Source organism: Zingiber officinale, chromosome 1B, assembly GCF_018446385.1.
Source record: "Zingiber officinale cultivar Zhangliang chromosome 1B, Zo_v1.1, whole genome shotgun sequence".
NCBI classification, from domain to species: domain Eukaryota; kingdom Viridiplantae; phylum Streptophyta; class Magnoliopsida; order Zingiberales; family Zingiberaceae; genus Zingiber; species Zingiber officinale.
Window position 1 is genome coordinate 94,442,723 of NC_055986.1, and position 17,497 is coordinate 94,460,219.

The following is a 17,497-nucleotide window of genomic DNA, read 5'->3' on the forward strand; positions in this document are numbered from 1 at the left end:
CACCAAATAACCATTACAAATCAACTCCAAAACTTACCCAAATCCAGAGACCTCAATGTTGACTCATCCGAAAAAGCATGCTACTAGAAACTCCTGGCCAAAATTACAACAAATCCTTCTACATGCTTCCATGAGCTCTAAACTAGACATAACCTAATAACCATTAACAATACTGATAGAATAGAGTAGTAATAAGAAAAATCTAGAGGTACATCACCAAAGGAAACTCACCTTGATGTATAGACAACAAATCTGAAGCACATATTCTAGCAAGAACACTGTCCGTAACTATTCACCAATCCTCTCGAAGAATCAGTCCATAATCCAAATTATACATCAAAGAATTGCTAAACTCTAACAAACAGGAATAGTACTCACCTAAATCAATCCCCACCTCTTCAACCGAGACCTCAACAGCTGCAAGAAGTGAAGAGGTAGTGAACGACAACAGAGAAAGTCCACTGTACACCAATCCAATGCTTCCTCTAATCCAGAACAGGTAGATCATCACAAACAAAACCAATTACACAAGAATCCTTGAATCCACAAAATTTCCCGACAAAGCCTTACCTAAATCAATCACCTATAGTTGGTGTCGCATGATCCACCTCAGCTGGTGATGGTCCAATTCGCCCCCCAGCGAGCAGATCGAAGAGGAGAAGCGAAAGGGGCTCGATCGGCCGGGAAAGATACGAAACAACTTCTCCCTGCCGTGCCCTAGCTCCGTCGGATCACTGTCGATCGCCCGTAAGAATCAGCCACTGAGACGTCTGCACGGCCAGAGATAATCGGCACCCCTTTGAGCTCCAGCAGCCCTTTTTCAAGCAACTCGACGAGGACGGCATCGCAGGTAGGAGGAGCTCCCCGTCAATGTCGGGTTATCTTCACGCGTGAGAGAGCGAGAGGAAGAAGAGAAAACCGCAAGAGGAAGAACGCCAACTGCTCTCACACAGCCGATGGAGTCTTTGCCCTAACCTCACGCGAAAGAAGATGGCCGGCGATCGCGAGCTCGGCGTCGGCAGTGGAGATGAATCGGAGAAGGTGGAGATCGCGCGAGAAATGGGAATCGGGAGAGGAAAGCAGAAATTTAGGGATAAAGTTTTTAATTAAATACTTAGGTTAACTTAATTAAATCCTAAGTTAACTCCTTAATCAACTCTCATATAAATGGTGTCCCAAGCAAGCCTCCAACTAGTCCTGAAATTCGTCCTCTTAAAACGAGTCATATGGGCTCCGTTTAAATCTCGAAAAATTTCTAAAAATTCCGAAAAAATTTAATAAGATTTTCCATCCAATAATATTTATTATTTAATTTTATGATATCTTACAATTTGAGAATAAAATTTTTTTCATCACAAAAAAATGATAAATGACTATGATCCCCCAAAAACAAATCCTCTAGCATTAAAATCTAAGAATGAAAATTTTTTATCTCAAGAAATAATAATTGTTTACAGTCTCCCAAGAGTAAGTAGACCTTCAGCATCGAATCTGATAATGAAAATTTGTCATTACAAGAAATGATAAACGACTATATTCCTCCAAAGGTAAATAGACGTCTAGCTTTAGAATTCTAGGCTATGGTTTTTGGCAAGATCATATAATGAAATCTTATTACATAAATAAAAGATGTTATAATAAGTTTGTGAGAAGTATTTTCTTTAACAAATAAGTTGATTTTGGACTCATTTTTTATTTTTATCCACCAAAAAATTATTAATATTTATTAAATATAATCAAATTATCAAGTTAATAAAATTGAATACAAAATTCTAAATTAAATCTTATTCTCTCCCCATGGGTTGTTAGTATCGTTAGTATCTGCCTAAATGATTACTTCAATGGATCTTAGTGTTAATTTTTAATAAATACAAAATATCACCTATGATTTGGATGGAGTCGGGTGAACCAAACTTGCATTAGATAAACTCTCTTAACTCTATGTTTGGATGAAGTGAGGGAAGGTTCATTAACGGAAGGGGAACGAAGGGGAAGGAAGGAGAAGTGAGGGGAAGTAAAATATTTAACTTCTCCTTGTTTGGGAGGGATAGAAGGTTCATTAACGTAACATGTGTTGCTTTATTTGGGAGGAAAGGAAGGGGAATGAAGGTTAAATAGATAAAGTTACAAAAATACCCTTATTTTTTAAATTAGAAAATTTTCATAATATTAATATTATTTTATAAATATAAATTAGATATTTTTAATAATAAAATTAATTATTTATATTATCATTTAAATTAGTTATTTTTTTAATAAAAAATTAATTTTTTATACTATTTATAACAAAATAATGAATTATCGATAATCAAGTAATTAAATGAGAAATAATGAAAATAATGATTTTAAAAATCTTAAATAAAAAAATTTGAAAGATAACGCTGATAACGAGAATTCCTATTCTTTAAAAACTTATTAAATTTTGATGGAAAAATTAAAAAAATAGTAGATATCCTTTTAAATTTTGACGACAAAAATAGTTTCTCCCTTCAATTCAGTTAGAAGACGTGTCGGATCCCCTCCTCTAATAATCTGGTAGCAAGCGAGATGTGAAGAAGACTAGGAAATTGAACTCCGGCGACATAGTTAAATTAGAAATTGAAATATTTCTTAAACTATTAAGAACAGGGATAGAATTGGGATAAAAAATATTTTATTTTCCCTTCCTCTTCCTTACACCTCAATTCGAGGTGTAATAAAATCTCTCTTTTCATGAGTAACGAAGGTTAAAACTTATCCTTCCTTACCTTTCCTTCACTTTTCTCACTCCTTTCCAAACAAGTTTCAAAGTTTCTTTCCCCTTATTTCCCCTTCCTTCCCTTTCCTTTTTTTTTTTTTTAATGGAGAATGTGAGATCACCTTGAGAGTATGAGGTGGCTATTAAGGCAACAATACACATTTGCTCCAATCAATGCAAAGAATTCGCCCAAATAAAGATAAAAATATATTCTCAATATATATATGAGATATAGCTATAGAACATTAGATCAGAAAAGCTTTATCATGATATTGGCAACTCGAGAAGTCTTCTTTTATGTAAAACTGATTCTTCGTTAATTTTACAAGCTCGAGAATTCCACAACAAGCCCGTCTTAGTTGGATTTCTGCAAATTCGACACGAAATTGGACGCTGCGAAGGCTGCAGATCCACCGAGCACACAGAACAAAGCGACCGCGACCTGCAACGCCACTTCCCAGGGGTAGTCCTCAGGCAGGAGATAGACGCAGAGAGGGCCCAGAGCAAGCAATACTAGGCTCAAGCTGAGGAGAGCTCCGGGCGTGGCCGGGTCTGTCGCTGCAGAGAGGACCCCCAGGTCCTCTGCCTTGGAGAGGAGTCCGAGCCTCTCCACTGCAGAGAGGGAGAGGCCGAGGTTCTCTGCCGCAGACAGGAGCCCTGCCTTCTCTGCCTTGGTCAGCAGTCTCAGCTTCTCCACATTGGTGAGCAGCTTCACTGGGGACGAGCCGTTGGCAGTGTTGAACTGTCTTGGACCAGGCTCTCCTACTGGGAACACAGTAGATCCCTGGTTTTGGAGCTCGTTAGTTTAGAGCAGAAAGATGGATTTTTGGTTCGAGGGAAGGAAGGACTCACCTTTTTGGTTGCTGAAACTCTGTTGGCAGGTTTAGGGGAGGCCATGGACTTGATGAGGAGAGGAGTCGCAGGAGAGGAGAGTGAAAACATTGTTCTGCTGCAAGGAATTCCTGTTGTTTTCATGGAGAGATTTCTTCTTTTCGTCTGTTATCTTCTCTTTCAGAGAACAAGGGGACGGACACCCAATTCTTATCTTCATTATTGGAGCAAGTCTCATGTGATAGAACAAGTGGCCATTGATAACTGGTTGTATTACGAAAATATTGTTTAAAATTTTTACATTTAATCGTTTAATATACGTGACTCCTTGCCCAGGCGCTGGTTTTTCAGTTTTATATTACATTAAGAACTTAAGTTATTTTTTTTATTATTTATGGAATCTAGTAAATCTATATATGCTATCGAATAAATACAAAACAAATCAAATGGAAACTATTTAGTTTTTATCAAATTAACTTCTAAACTCTGCTTAAATTAGCATCCAAAATTGTGGGTGCGTAAACGTTTCAAGAGAACCCGCACTTCGATTTAACCGTTTCACCATTTGACCCGGATCCGAATTTGACGGATCTGAATCCGCTTCAAGTGAATTGGATATTAAGTAATTGGACCGTAGTCGTTGCTTACTATATAAGCGGAACCCTAGATTCGGCTCTCTGAAAACCCTAGTTCGTTTCTCGCCGCTGTTCTCCTCTTCAGCGACCAAGCAGCGGCAGGAGAGAGGGAGATTCGGAAACTGCAACAGCAGCATGGAGAAGGTGGTGTCTAAGACCTTGAAGGACGTCTCGCCTCATGAGTTCGTCAAGGCATACTCGGCCCACCTCAAAAGATCTGGCAAGGTGCTATCCAATTTTATTTTGTCGTGTTAATTTGCTAGTAAATGTGCGTTTTGGGATTCCATTTCTCTGTACTCGTTTGGTTTTGATCTAATTCTTCGTTGCTTTTGGGATATGATCGTGTAATTATTATTATTTTTTTTGACATTTTCGTTTCGAAGGAATCCTTTTTCTAGTTGTTTTATGAAGGAAGACCATCGTCGTTATGGGCAGTTTTGTTGTTCTTTTTTGCATTCTTTGTTTTTTTTAGTTAGTTTAATGCGAGAATAAAACTCCCTATGATCTGCATGGAACGGGAAATGACTCAAGAAGTGAAGATTGAGTTGGCTATTTGCTTTCACAAATTTAGGGATGTTTTAGGATTCAAAGACTTTTTTTTTGGCGATTTGAATGGAAAAAAGAAATTCAGTTTATAGTTATTGTCAATGAAGAGAGATTTAACAGTGCATTTGAAATAATACTATATGGTTAAACATTTTTGAGTGAAGTCTCACACTTTTTTATTTCCTATAAGTATTAAATGTGAGGTAACTAAATGATAAAACAAAATATGGTATTATAATTAGGTGTAAGGTGTATAGAGAGATAAATATAATAAAAAAAAATGTGGCTTTGAGTGTAACTAGCGATATAGCCTTGTACAGAGTTTAATGCGGGAGTAAGAATGTAATTGATGTTAAATAGTTCGGACAAACATTGCCTGTTGATGATGATGATTATTACTTCTGAGCTGAAGGGAAGTGTTTCATATGCTTTTGCACGAATTTTTTAAATTTGATCAACTCTACACTATAACACAATTGCCAAATAATACTGATTTTGTTTAAAGTAAGTTGTTGCCAACTTCAAAATCACCATTAAACTATACATTCCATTATTCTGATACGTGGAAGTGTTCTCTTTCTGTTTTTTTTTTAATGCAAATAGATAGGTATTGATATGAGGTCCAGGTCGTATATAAAATTTTCAAAAAATTCTATACCCAGGTATTCTGATGTTTTCTTTGTTTTGTGTAATTGGAGTGGTAGAAAGGACTTAATCTATTTCCTTCCAAGTAAATGCAACATTTGTGTTAGGTGACTCCTCTCTCTTTTAACTACTAATCAATTGTATTGTTTACATTTCTCCATAGATGGAGCTTCCTGAGTGGACGGATATTGTAAAAACTGGAAGGTTCAAGGAACTCGCTCCTTATGATTCAGATTGGTATTATATCAGAGCAGGTAACAAGTATCACACCATGCATAATTACATCTATAATAATTGCCTTTTAAAGGGGAGAAATTTTTGTTCTCATACATTCCAGTCTCATTGTATTTCTTTTCATGCAGCTTCTATGGCTAGGAAAATTTATTTGAGGCAGGGCATTGGAGTAGGCGGCTTCCAGAAAATTTACGGAGGCCGGAAGAGGAATGGAAGTTGCCCGCCACATTTCTGCAAGAGTAGCGGTGCAATTGCTCGCCACATTCTGCAGCAGTTGCAGAAAATGAATATCATTGAGATTGATCCTAAAGGGTAAGCATTCCATGCCTCTTATCTTCTTATACACACTTTAGGTACTTAAATTGTCTACTAGAAGTTAAACTGTTCATTTTGAACTGGTGCACATCAGTACACGAGATTAAACAAATTAATGGAAATTTGACTTGTATTGTGAACATAATCAAGAGAGTTTGATATGCCTTGCATCTTTACAGAATTGGGCTAAATTACCAGTTCCAACATCATGAAGATCAATACACAATTTCTTTTGGCAACAGATACTTTGTGTTATTGAATGTCATCTGCCTTGAGTTCTATCTTACTAATGTGTTCCTTCTTTTCTTTACCCCAGCGGACGGAAAATCACTTCACAGGGACAGCGTGATCTTGATCAAGTCGCTGGCCGTGTCTAGGTGCTACTTGAACATTTTGTGTTTACCAAAATGTTGGCACTGTTTGGTCTTGGTCATTTGATTTAATCTGTTTGTTTTGGTCAATCTGTCCTTTTGAGATAATGTACGATTTAATTTAAAGATATTTTGTTAATTCCAAGTAATCATCGATCGTGTCACTTTATATCAATCCTGTGTCTGTGCGCTTAGCATTCAAATGGTTTCAAAACCTTTATGATCTGCGAGAATGATACCATATGATGGGCATCTAAACGAACAGGTCTTTATTTTTATTTTTATTTATTTATTATTTTATAATTCACTTATTAATTGATTAGGTCTTGGAGATGATCGATTTGTAAAATTTTCTATCGGGGTAAATCTCCAAGTGTCAGAGCGGTTATATTTTTAGATTTTTAGAAGAAAATGTCTTATAATATGTTTGTGATTCATGTCTAATTACGAATTTTAAATGCCTAATTAATTGTGAGGCTAACTGGATTTATAAAAAAAAACTCTGGTATTGTGTGTGAATTTAGAGTTTATCAGTCTTAGGGTTTGTGAAAGTAGGATTCTAAATTTTTTGCTGCAAAAGCCTTTTTTTTATTAACATTTACAATCGTGTTTATAGGATCATTTTTTAATTCAAATTAAATTTACTCGTGTAAAAATTAAAAGTTCTCTTGTTTTCCTTTTAATTAACACCCCATGACTGTTGACAATCCCATGCTTTAACTTTTTCTTTCTTCCAATTTAATTAAAATTATCACAAAATATTATTATAATAAAATATATTTTACTAGTTTTATTAAAATTATTTAATTTTAATTAAAATCATTCCCATTTAATCAAAATGAATTTCATTATTATAGGAGAACTTGTAATAAGTATAGACATACCGTTATAATTTAGAATAATTAATAATAATTATGATCATAATAAAATTATTTTAACTTAATCAAAATTATAACAAATGAAACACTATTATACTTAAAAAACGTCAATTTAATAAAAAAACGATTCAATATTGTTGTATCAACTATGAGAAGTGTGAGTGATTTTAATCGAATTGTTAAAAAAAATTGATAAAGTTAAAGCGGTTAAATGAAGATAATTATAATAGGATGTTGTTTTGAAAATTGGACACACTTTTGATGAAAGTGATAATAATAGGTACACTTTTGATAAAAAGTGATAATAATTTAATTTTTTTTGTTTTTTTTACATTCGATCAACTATCTTTTTTCCATGATTGTTCCCAACAAAATTCTAAGCGTTCCCATTAAAAGACAAAGATCTAAGACAATCTAAAGTTGGGCACGATACAACAACAATCTATGTTAACCTATGATATTTGATGGCAATCATATATGATTTCGTTTGAAATTGGTGAGAGATGGATTATCGTTGAAGTGTTGTTGGTGTTGACCAACTTACCATGATTAGGAGGAAGAGAGGGGTATGCTGTCTTTGATATGGACCAGGTCGTAGAGATTTTGAAGAAAAGAGTGAGCTGTCCCTGACACCGGAAGAGTCTGCGAAGAGTAAGAGAGTGAGGAAGAGGGATAGAATAGAGACCAGGTTGCTCCGGCCTTTCACTCCAACTCTCAAGTAAAATCTCCGGAAACGTAAAAATGTGAGGAAGATGAACAATAATTAGAGTAATGAAATATGAATGTATATAGTAATGAGTATCAAGCATACTTTGGTCCGCGGGCGGCGGAGCTTTTTATAGCACAAATGAGTGATGTCACTGATAACCATCATTTTATCACAATATTTAGGCTTTTACATTCATGTTTTTTTTTATCTTCTCGTGTATTAAATTCGCATTTATATTACATTTTATGAGTTTGGATTCATTTTGAGCTTTGATATGATTTATTTTATATTTTTGAAATTATTACTAAATATTTGAATGTGATCTTCTTTGTAGGCAACAAAGGGAACATGGATTCAAGTCAGATCAAGTTTAGAGTCAAATCTAGGGCTAAAGGAAGAGATCCAATCTGGTCTAATCTAGACCATTCATTCAAGATTTGAGTGATCTGAGTTAGCAATCAAAGATCTGATCCATCCAACTCAAGGGAGAGTAGATCAGTACCATAGATTAAGATTTGGAGCCTTTGGATCTAGATCTGAATTGATCTAGCTATTGATCAAGACTTAGAGATTTTTGGATAATCCATTTAGATCTGTGAGATCAAATATGAGAAGCTACACTTTAAATTTGTTCGCATCAATTTTGAACAGTGGTCATCGAACGAGAACAGGAATCCGCTTCCTCCACCGATCACCAGCCACCTCCACTCCATCTCATCACCACCATCACCGGCAAGGATCAAGGGTTTTTCCTTCCTCAGTCCAGTGATCTCTCACTCCTTCGGCCATCCACTTCTCATCTTCCTCACACTCGACGACAACCACATTGCCACTTCTTCTGATGCCAAACAATACCGCCGATTTGAGCTCAGTCGATCGTCGGAGTTACATGGGAGATAGCATTTTTCCATCACCTTTTGAATTATGCATCCACATGTTCAAATCATCATCTCATCTCCTGTTCCACCTTCCTCGCGGTGCAATAGAGGAGTTTCCTCTTCTTTACCACAGATCCGATCTAGATTGATACAAGACTTGGGGAAACCCTAGTTCATTATGTGAGCATCATCTGATTAAGCACTTCTTCGTCAGTTGATTGTAGTTCCTGTTGGAAAAATGTGAATGGAAATGCGACTTGTGGGTTATTAATCCCACATCGATTGAGTGACATTACGACTGATCGATTGTTTGGAGGGAATGTGAATTCAGAGTCAAGATTGTACGAATCCAAGGGTTCTTATGTGAACTCTATTACCCATAATAGACCATTGTCAAGACATAATGTGTCTATGTGAAACAGTCAAAATTGTCATTAGTCTCTTATACCTGCTCGACCTGTGTACGCCACATGGCTTACCATATGCATGGCATGCATTATCTTGATATGCATGAATGACACTTGGGTTGCATTCAAGGATTACATGCAACATGAACAACAAATGTTATGCATGCATAAGCGTGCGTGTCTCACAAGCTTGCTCAACTTCGTCTTTATAAGGAGAAGCAAGCAGTGAGCAAAGCAGAAACTTGAATAGCTTTCTTCGAAGCTCTTCTTCGTGTAGCAAAGCAAAGTAGGAAAAACAAGAGTGCTCTTTTCTTTCAATCCCTTAGTTTTATCTCAGCTTTATGCAGAACAATTTTTCGTTTGATAGATATTCGTGATAGCGTTCAGGTATATGCTCAGTTCGTCACGTTAATCTATGCTTGGTTATGTCATGGTCTCACTGTTTTATCCTTGGAAATAGACGTCTAAGTATAACCTCTTAGCACCGCCAAAGGGGATGAATATGTTTTAAGGAGACTGTCTCGCTGCAGAACTCAATGTCTTTGTTCCTCAGACAATGCTCCTCATGCAACTCGGACTCAGGCTCTGAGTTTGTTCGGCGTCCGTCTCAAGCCTTCGGCGTTAGCTTCCTTGATTCAACACTCAAAGCACTCACTGACTTGACAATTTGATGACTTGACATCTCGACAAATTCCCTCTCTGATGTTGGAGCAATCTGAGTACTCTAGGTTTTGAAGTTTGGGAAAAAGTTTAAGTTAGCTTTATTATTGTATTGATATGTATTTGTGAGTGTGCAGGATGCAAGTACAGTAAAGAAAAGTCTAAGTGTGAACTTGGCAAAGGGAAAAGTCTAAGGGTGAGTCTTGGCGGTATAAGTCCAAGCATGTAGTCTTGGCAACGTAAGTCTAAGTGTGACTTGACAAAGGTTGAAGTCCTGAAGGCGCGACCTCTTGGCAAAGGAAGACCTGACAACAATGACAAGGTCGAAGGAAGCTCTTGAAGGCAATGCATGAAGGATAGGGAAGCATCTGAGGAACGCAAGGCTGATGGAGGAGGTTAGAAGGCAAGATTGAGATTGTACGGGTAAAGATGAGTGTATGAGAGATTGTACTCAGGGTAAAATCTTAGATTTAGGGTTTTATTATAGCAATTACTATAGCAATTATTGTAGTAGTTGACTGATAGCGAACTGAATGCTTCTGTTCGCTCAACTCATGTAGAGCAGTCAGCTAGTATTTTCATCAGTCGACTGGTATCGAACCGTCGGCCTGTAACGATTGAATTCCACTTAAGACTAGTCGACTGGTGTTTTTACAGTCAACTGGTGGCGAGAAACACAGCTAAGTGTTTCCTCCTGAGCTCTATTTAAGAGAGCTCGGGATACTTGGCCAATGTTGATGAAATAGACTTGGTTAAAATCTATTAGAAGTCTCCTAAGTGCTCCAAGCTCTTCTTGTGATCTAAGGGTTTTGGATCAACATTGTGGTGAGATTTCACCATCGAGAAGGAGGTTTAAACTAGCTGGGGTTTTCCATGGAATCATCCACCAACGGATCTGGATCATCCACCTTACGGACAACCATAGAGTAGAAGCTTTATCTCTAAACCATGTAAACGAGCGTGTCTTTATGGTTTGCTTATCTTCATTCTTCTTGTCTTAATTTAGCTTTCTACTTGTTAGTTTGTTTTGTATTCCGCTGTGCACTAACATTATAGGAAGTGAACTTTTTGGGTGAGACGATATTCACCCCCCTCTAGCGGACGTCAAGGTCCCAACAAGTGGTATTAGAGTAGATCGCTCTTCTATGTACTAATCACTGAGGGAGCAAAGCGCTAGAGGAAGATGGAGTTTGAAGGGCCCCTTGATGGGATATTCAGATCCTACCTCCATACGAGAATGATGATTTTGAGTATTGGAGGAAGCGGTTGGAGATTTGGTTCCAAATGAAGTGAAACCATTAGATGGCTTTGGAAGAACCATTCAAGACTCCAACGAACAAGAAGGGGAAGTGTCTCCGACCTCGGTATTGGACTAAGGAGCAAAAGGAGCAATCAGAGGCGGATAAGGAGGTAACAAAAATTCTATTGAATTTATTACCTCCTAGTGGTATTAAATGTAGGTGAGTACAAGAGTGCTCATGAGCTTTGGAGTAAGGTGAATGCACTCCATGAAGATACTACACAATTCCAAGGAGTTGAGGAACCCAAGGAGAAGGGTTTATTGGTCCAAGGAAAGGACCAATCGGATGGTGACTCATGCTCAACATCCGAGGAGGAGAAGGAAGATGAGGAGGTATCATCCACATCTTCAAGGGAGGAAGAAGTGGAATCCTCCACATCTTCAAGTGAAGAGGAAGAAGAGCAATCCAAGGAAGAGGAGATCTTGGAAACTCAACCCTCCACCTCAACTGTTGGTGCAGTTTGCACTAACGGTCTAACTCAAGTTTTGATAAATGACAAGTAAGTTAAGTTAGGTATTAGTGTGATCTAACCACCTTACCAAGTGTGCAGGAGATTAACCAGATAGGTTGACGGGCCGACTGGAGATCTGGTGAGAAGTCTAGATAGGTTGACGGGCCGACCAGATATCTGGCGAAAAGTCCAGCTAGGTCAACGGGCTGACCAGATAGCTAGTGCAAAGTCCAGATAGGTTGACGGGCCGACCGAATATCTGGCAGGAAGTCTAGTTGGGTCTACGGACCGGACAATTGGCAAACTGTAAGTAAAGGTAAGTCACTAGAGGAGAGTGACTAAGTGAGGGCGAGTCGCGGTTAAGGGGGCAGTAGACGTTTGTCCAGGTTAGGTCCATTTCGGATCCCTAATTTGAGAGTTTGACTAGTTCCAGGTCCTAGGAGGACAGGAACAAATTACTACTGCTCATTATTATTGTGCTAACACTTGTCTTGTAAGTCATTATTTGGTTTATTGAACTAATGTTGTTTTGCAGGACAATGGAGCAAATTTGCATTCAGATGAACAATGTCCGAAGGCGCCTTCAAGCAGCTGAAGGTGCCTTCGTACTGTTCATGGAAGGTTCCTTTCAAGACTATGGAAGGCGCCTTTCATAGGATGAAATTTGGACATCCTCGTAGATAAGAGCTGGACTGTTTGGGATAAACTTTATCCCATTGGAGACGCCTTCCAAGGCTATGGAAGGGGCCCTCGATGCCCTATATAAGGCAGTCTTGAGAAAGCTTCAAAGAAAAAACACATATACGAGCTACTACACATCCATTTAAGGTTTCAACTACTTCGGGCTCCTGCTACGACTCTGTTACAAAGTTGCTATGCCTGACAACTACTCCGAGGACTTCTGTGAAGGCGCTGGAATTTCGTTCTGTTTCGATTTCCCTGTACAAAAAAATTGTACAAGTACAGAACTTTTCCTAGCAACCAACATGTTCGATTATACATGTGTTTGATCAATCAAGCAAGTTCTTGACAGATCAAAGCACACCTTGATTAAAGCACAAGATCACTTGCCTCTTGTGTTGGTATTCAGTATCCATACAAAGATACTAAACCAATTATGCAGCGGAATTAAAGAACTAATTGTACCTTTCCTTTATAGTCAAAGACCTCTTGATCTTCTGACGTATTCCTCTCCTCTCCTTGGACGTCGTGTGGGCGACGATCTACCAAGACAAAACCACCCTTCTTCTCTTCTTTGTTTCCAAACCGCCGGCCACCAAAAGGAGCCCTAGGATGGGGCGCCTTCTCCTTCTCTTCCTTCTCATCTTCTTCCTCTTCTCCAAGCCGCCGACCCTAGGGAGGTAGAGAGGGGGCGCTGACCCTAGCAAGGGGGAGAGGGGTGCCCGCCCTAGGGAGGGAGGAGAGGGCTGCTGGCCCTAGGGGAAGGAGGAGGAGTAGTAGGTGGTGCTGGCCCTAGGGGAAGGAGGAGAAAACAAACTTATGTTTAGGGGGCACCACCTCCCCTTTTTATAACCGTTGATGTCGGTTACAAAGAAAGAAAAATAACAGAATTTTGTTTAGAAAAAATCTCCCTTCTATTTTTTATATCCAAATTCTGTTGGTGGATGCGAGGCTTTGTAGAGGCTACAACAGGGACCTAGAGGAGGAATTGGTTTAGGTCTCCTGATGGGCTTGGGCTTCTTGTGTTCGGCCCGAACATCCAACTCAAGTCCATCAATAATAACTCATACCACTAAAGGGTTATTATTGAACTACCGCACCAATCCCATATTACAATATGGGCTCCTTCTTATCATGAGTGCGTTAATCTTCCTGTGTTTAAGATATCGTATGCCCATTAATTAATTGAGTTACTGACAACCCAATTAATTAACATCTGATTCCAAAAGTAGTACCACTCAACTTTATTATCATGTCGGACTAAATCCACCTGCAGGGTTTACATGATAATCCTTATGAGCTCCTCAAGGGGACATCATCAGCCTAAATAATTAGGACACAGATTCCTTCTATAATCAACAACACACCATATAAACAGTATTATTTCCCAACTCATCGGGCCTATTGATTTAACGAATAAATCTCACCCATTGATAAGTTAAAGAAAAAAAATACTAAGTATATGTGCTTGTTGTTATATAGGGATTAAGAGGATGCACATCCATAATAACAGAGGTTCTATTCTTTTATGTAGTCAATATAAATCGAACACCCTCAAATGGTCCTGCTCAATACACACATAGTGTACTAATATAATTTTATAGTCAAGACAAGCTAATACCAAATTACACTACAACCGTTCCAATGGTTTGTCCCAATCCATCTTGGTTGTGAGCTACTATTTATAATTTATAAGGAACCGATAACATGATCTTCTGTGTGGCACCACACACTATGTTATTTACAATATAAATTAAATGGACAACTGCATTAACATATATATAAATATAAAATGCAAATATTTGACCAAAGTGATTCTCATTTCAAAATATTTCAAGACAGATGTTCATACAAAAGCTAGGCTTATAGTATACATCCCAACATTCTGATCACGGTTGGCAGACCGACATCGATACACAAATAAGCTACTTCATTCTCTAAGTGTCAGTAACATTTTTTGCTCTTAAATTCTGCAAATAGGAAGTGCAGTCTGTTCCACTTCTCCGATCTTCTTTGTACTCAATTCTCTCTTCCATAGGTACCAGAAGAGGTTTTTAGTGGATTATCCATCGATAGGTCCGCGGGACTTGGGTCTTGAAGTAGGAGTCGCCGAAGGCTCTGAACCAAGTAAAATTGCCTGTGTTTTCGTGTGTTGTTTTTTTAAATTTCCGCTGCATATACTTTGATTTAGAAATGAGAAAATGAGTTTTCAAAAATCATGTGATTCACCCCCCCTCCCCCCCGCCCCTCTCACGTGCGTATCGATCCAACATCAGCTACCAAGAAGAGCACAAAGGACCACATCAAATGCTTTGTGTGGTAAGATGGGACACTATAAGAGTAGGTGTCCTTCACTCAAGAAGGCAAATGAGGTAAACCCTAAACTCACTAACGTTAATTTAGAAACTAATGTGAGTTGTAGGAAGAAGAAGGAGAAGAAGTATATTAGATGCTTCACGTGTGACTAAGTGCCCAAGGAGAGGAGAGCTCAAGAAATTGACACACTTGAAGAAATGGGAGAAGAAGAGGAGCTCAAGTCAAAGGGGAGCTCAAAAGGTAAAAGGGATGGTGTAAAATACTGGAAATAGGCGGATATGAATAAGGGAATTTTCCGGAATTTTTGGACATTTTTCGGGAATTTTTCGAAGCTTGTACGGACGAGTTCACGGGGATAAAAACGGGGCCCCGAGAAAGCCTGTTTGGGCTACCCATTTAAGAGAGGAAAAGATTTATTTATTTATCTCTTTTCCTTTTCTTCTTTATTATCTGATTTTTTCTTTATTTTCCTTAATCCCTCCGTTTCTCTCCCTCGCGCACCCGAGCCCATCCCGACGCCGCCTCCTTTCTCCTCCTCTCTGCCCTAACCGCCGGCCGGCGGTTTCTCTCTTCCGAGCGCCGACCACCGTCGCCTGTGACTTAACATCGCCGGGTGTTGCTCTTCAGCCCTCGCGTCGGCCTTCCCTCTCCTTTCCGAGGCAGTGCCGGCCACGGGAAACCTAGCGCCGGCTATCTTCCCCCTTCCTCCTCCCTGTCCAAGTGCCGGCCACCGCGACACCCATCTCCGGCCTGTGCCCTAGACTCAGCCCCGACGCCACTGCCGGCACCGGTTTCTCAGCGTCGGCCGGCCACAGACCGAGCAGTGCCGACCATCACAGGAGACTGCTTGTTTCCGTGCCCTAACACTGCCTTGCTGCCCTCTTTTGTGCTCTGGGTCAGCAATCGGCCACTGCAGCCTCCCTTGTGCACTGTTTGGTTGATCGCAGCCTAGCTCCTTGCCCTAGTTCCTTTCTGCTGAGCCAACAAGGTGAGTGGGTTGTAATACTTGGTTGCACTCTGGATTTCCCCTTATGACCTAATCTGCAGGTGTAGGGTTTAGCGGATCACTGATTTCAGGGAGTATCTTGTGCTGTTGATTGTTCTTGGTTCCGGCAGCTACTTTCCAGCAGCTATTTCTTTTGGGTAGCAACTTTGTGACTTTCAGCAGCGGCTGAATTTAGGTAAGGTTTATGGTTTTGATGCTTGTGGTAGATTATTGTTAGCTGAGTTAGCAATAATTTATAACTTAGGTTTAGAAGTTATGTAATGGTGTAATTGGGGTTAATGAAACTGACCCTAACTGGTCAGTGGATTTGAAATTAGTTTAAGTATTTGTTTATAATTAAATTAGCTAAACTGTGCGATTTAACACAGGACTTTGATTCGAGACGAGCATCTCGACGTCCGAGTTGGACCTTTCTATTTACGGAGGCGGGTACTTTTGACTTATGTCATTTGATATGCTTAGTAATTAAATTTACATGTTGCATTAATTGTGTTTCTTATCTGTTTCGGTTAATCACTACCCAAATCTTACATGCTTGATTGATTGATTGGTTTTGCATCTCAGGTATATTTTACCTGTTTATACATGCTTATAGGGGTAGTGATATGCCATGCTTGACCATGTTCAGGACCTAGGTTTTATACCTTCTGTATACCTTTGGATTGTTTTGGATTCGTTGACCTTTGATGCATTTTTATATATATGTGGATTAGGTCAGGATATTCTTGTGGTTAGTGCCATGCACCATTTGCATGATTGCATGCTGTGCGATAGTCCGCTCCATTATTGTTGAGCACATCGCCAGTTACATGGATCTGCACACACCACCACTCATGGGTTAGTGGTCGATTCAGGCTGTGTGTGTTGCAGCAGGGACTCTGTTAGGCACCGTTGGTCCGCTCATGGGTAGTGTGACACAACGTGTTATCCGGCAGGGATTCCTCCCCGTCTTTGAGTACCGGGAGTTGAGAGCATTGCGCTCCCCCATCTATGATTTGGGGTAGGAGGATAGGTGTACTCCGACAGCATCCCGTCCACTCGGTCACTCATCAGGAGTAGTGACGACAGAGTGCACGGTTGTCACAGCCCTACCCACTCGGCCTCACTTTTGTATGAGATGATCGACTGACGTCAGGGGTGACCAGGACGCATCATTGGCATCATATGCATGATGCATTTATTTCTTGTGTTTATGTTTGCTGCATTTATATGCTGCATATTGTTTGGATACCTATGTTTGACATGCATACAGGATTTCCTTATCTCTCGGACTGTTTGACCTTATACTCAGGACCTGGTTAGTACAGTATTCTCCTGTTTCGATGCATTCTTATCTTTCTTATCAGGAGACTGTACGCATGATTAGTGTTAGGTGTTATTTCTTTACTTTGCATATCAACTGTACCTGCTGAGTGTTGGACTCACCCCGCCTCCATTGTGGATATTTTCAGGTTGATGCTGTCAGGAGGGAGTTCCAGTCGCTAGTCCTCACTGCACATAGTGCTGGTCCTGCAGACCTCCAGGATATGTTTGGTTTTCTTTGGTTTCTTTCTGTTCTAGACTGTTTGAACTCGTTATGTTCTGGATTATTTGCTTATGGACATGATATAGATTTTATTATATTGATGGGTTTGGATTTGGTTTTATTTCTACTACATGCCTGCCTGGATGGCAGAAGAGGTGAGTTCGTCGGTTTTGAGCTTTACGAGTGTAGTTGAGTAGGGTGGTTTTTGAGTCAGAGTATTATTACTGCGTGGTTGTGTCAGCCAGAGGCTGAATATATATATAAACTACGTGGTGATTGATTTTTATTATTGTTATGATTCCAGCCGCCTGTGGCTGAGTATTTAGTGCTTGTAGAAAATTTTTGATTGTCCGCCGTACAGGGGAGATGCT

General features: G+C 39.3%; 2 protein-coding genes across 2 annotated transcripts; one reads left to right on the forward strand and one right to left on the reverse strand.

Moving 5' to 3' along the window:
* Positions 1-3,004: 3,004 nt before the first annotated feature.
* Positions 3,005-3,795, reverse strand: LOC121979620. Its single transcript, XM_042531644.1, has 2 exons — positions 3,590-3,795; positions 3,005-3,521 (listed from the first exon to the last, which is right to left on the reverse strand). Exons 1-2 carry the CDS (start codon positions 3,710-3,712, stop codon positions 3,093-3,095), a joined length of 552 nt encoding a protein of 183 aa, XP_042387578.1. The 5' UTR covers positions 3,713-3,795; the 3' UTR covers positions 3,005-3,092.
* Positions 3,796-4,222: 427 nt separating this feature from the next.
* On the forward strand, positions 4,223-6,489 carry LOC121969896 (40S ribosomal protein S19-like). Its single transcript, XM_042520206.1, has 4 exons — positions 4,223-4,428; positions 5,558-5,648; positions 5,757-5,940; positions 6,260-6,489. The coding sequence occupies exons 1-4, from the start codon at positions 4,339-4,341 to the stop codon at positions 6,318-6,320; spliced, it is 426 nt and encodes a 141-aa protein (XP_042376140.1). The 5' UTR covers positions 4,223-4,338; the 3' UTR covers positions 6,321-6,489.
* The last annotated feature ends 11,008 nt before the right edge of the window (positions 6,490-17,497 follow it).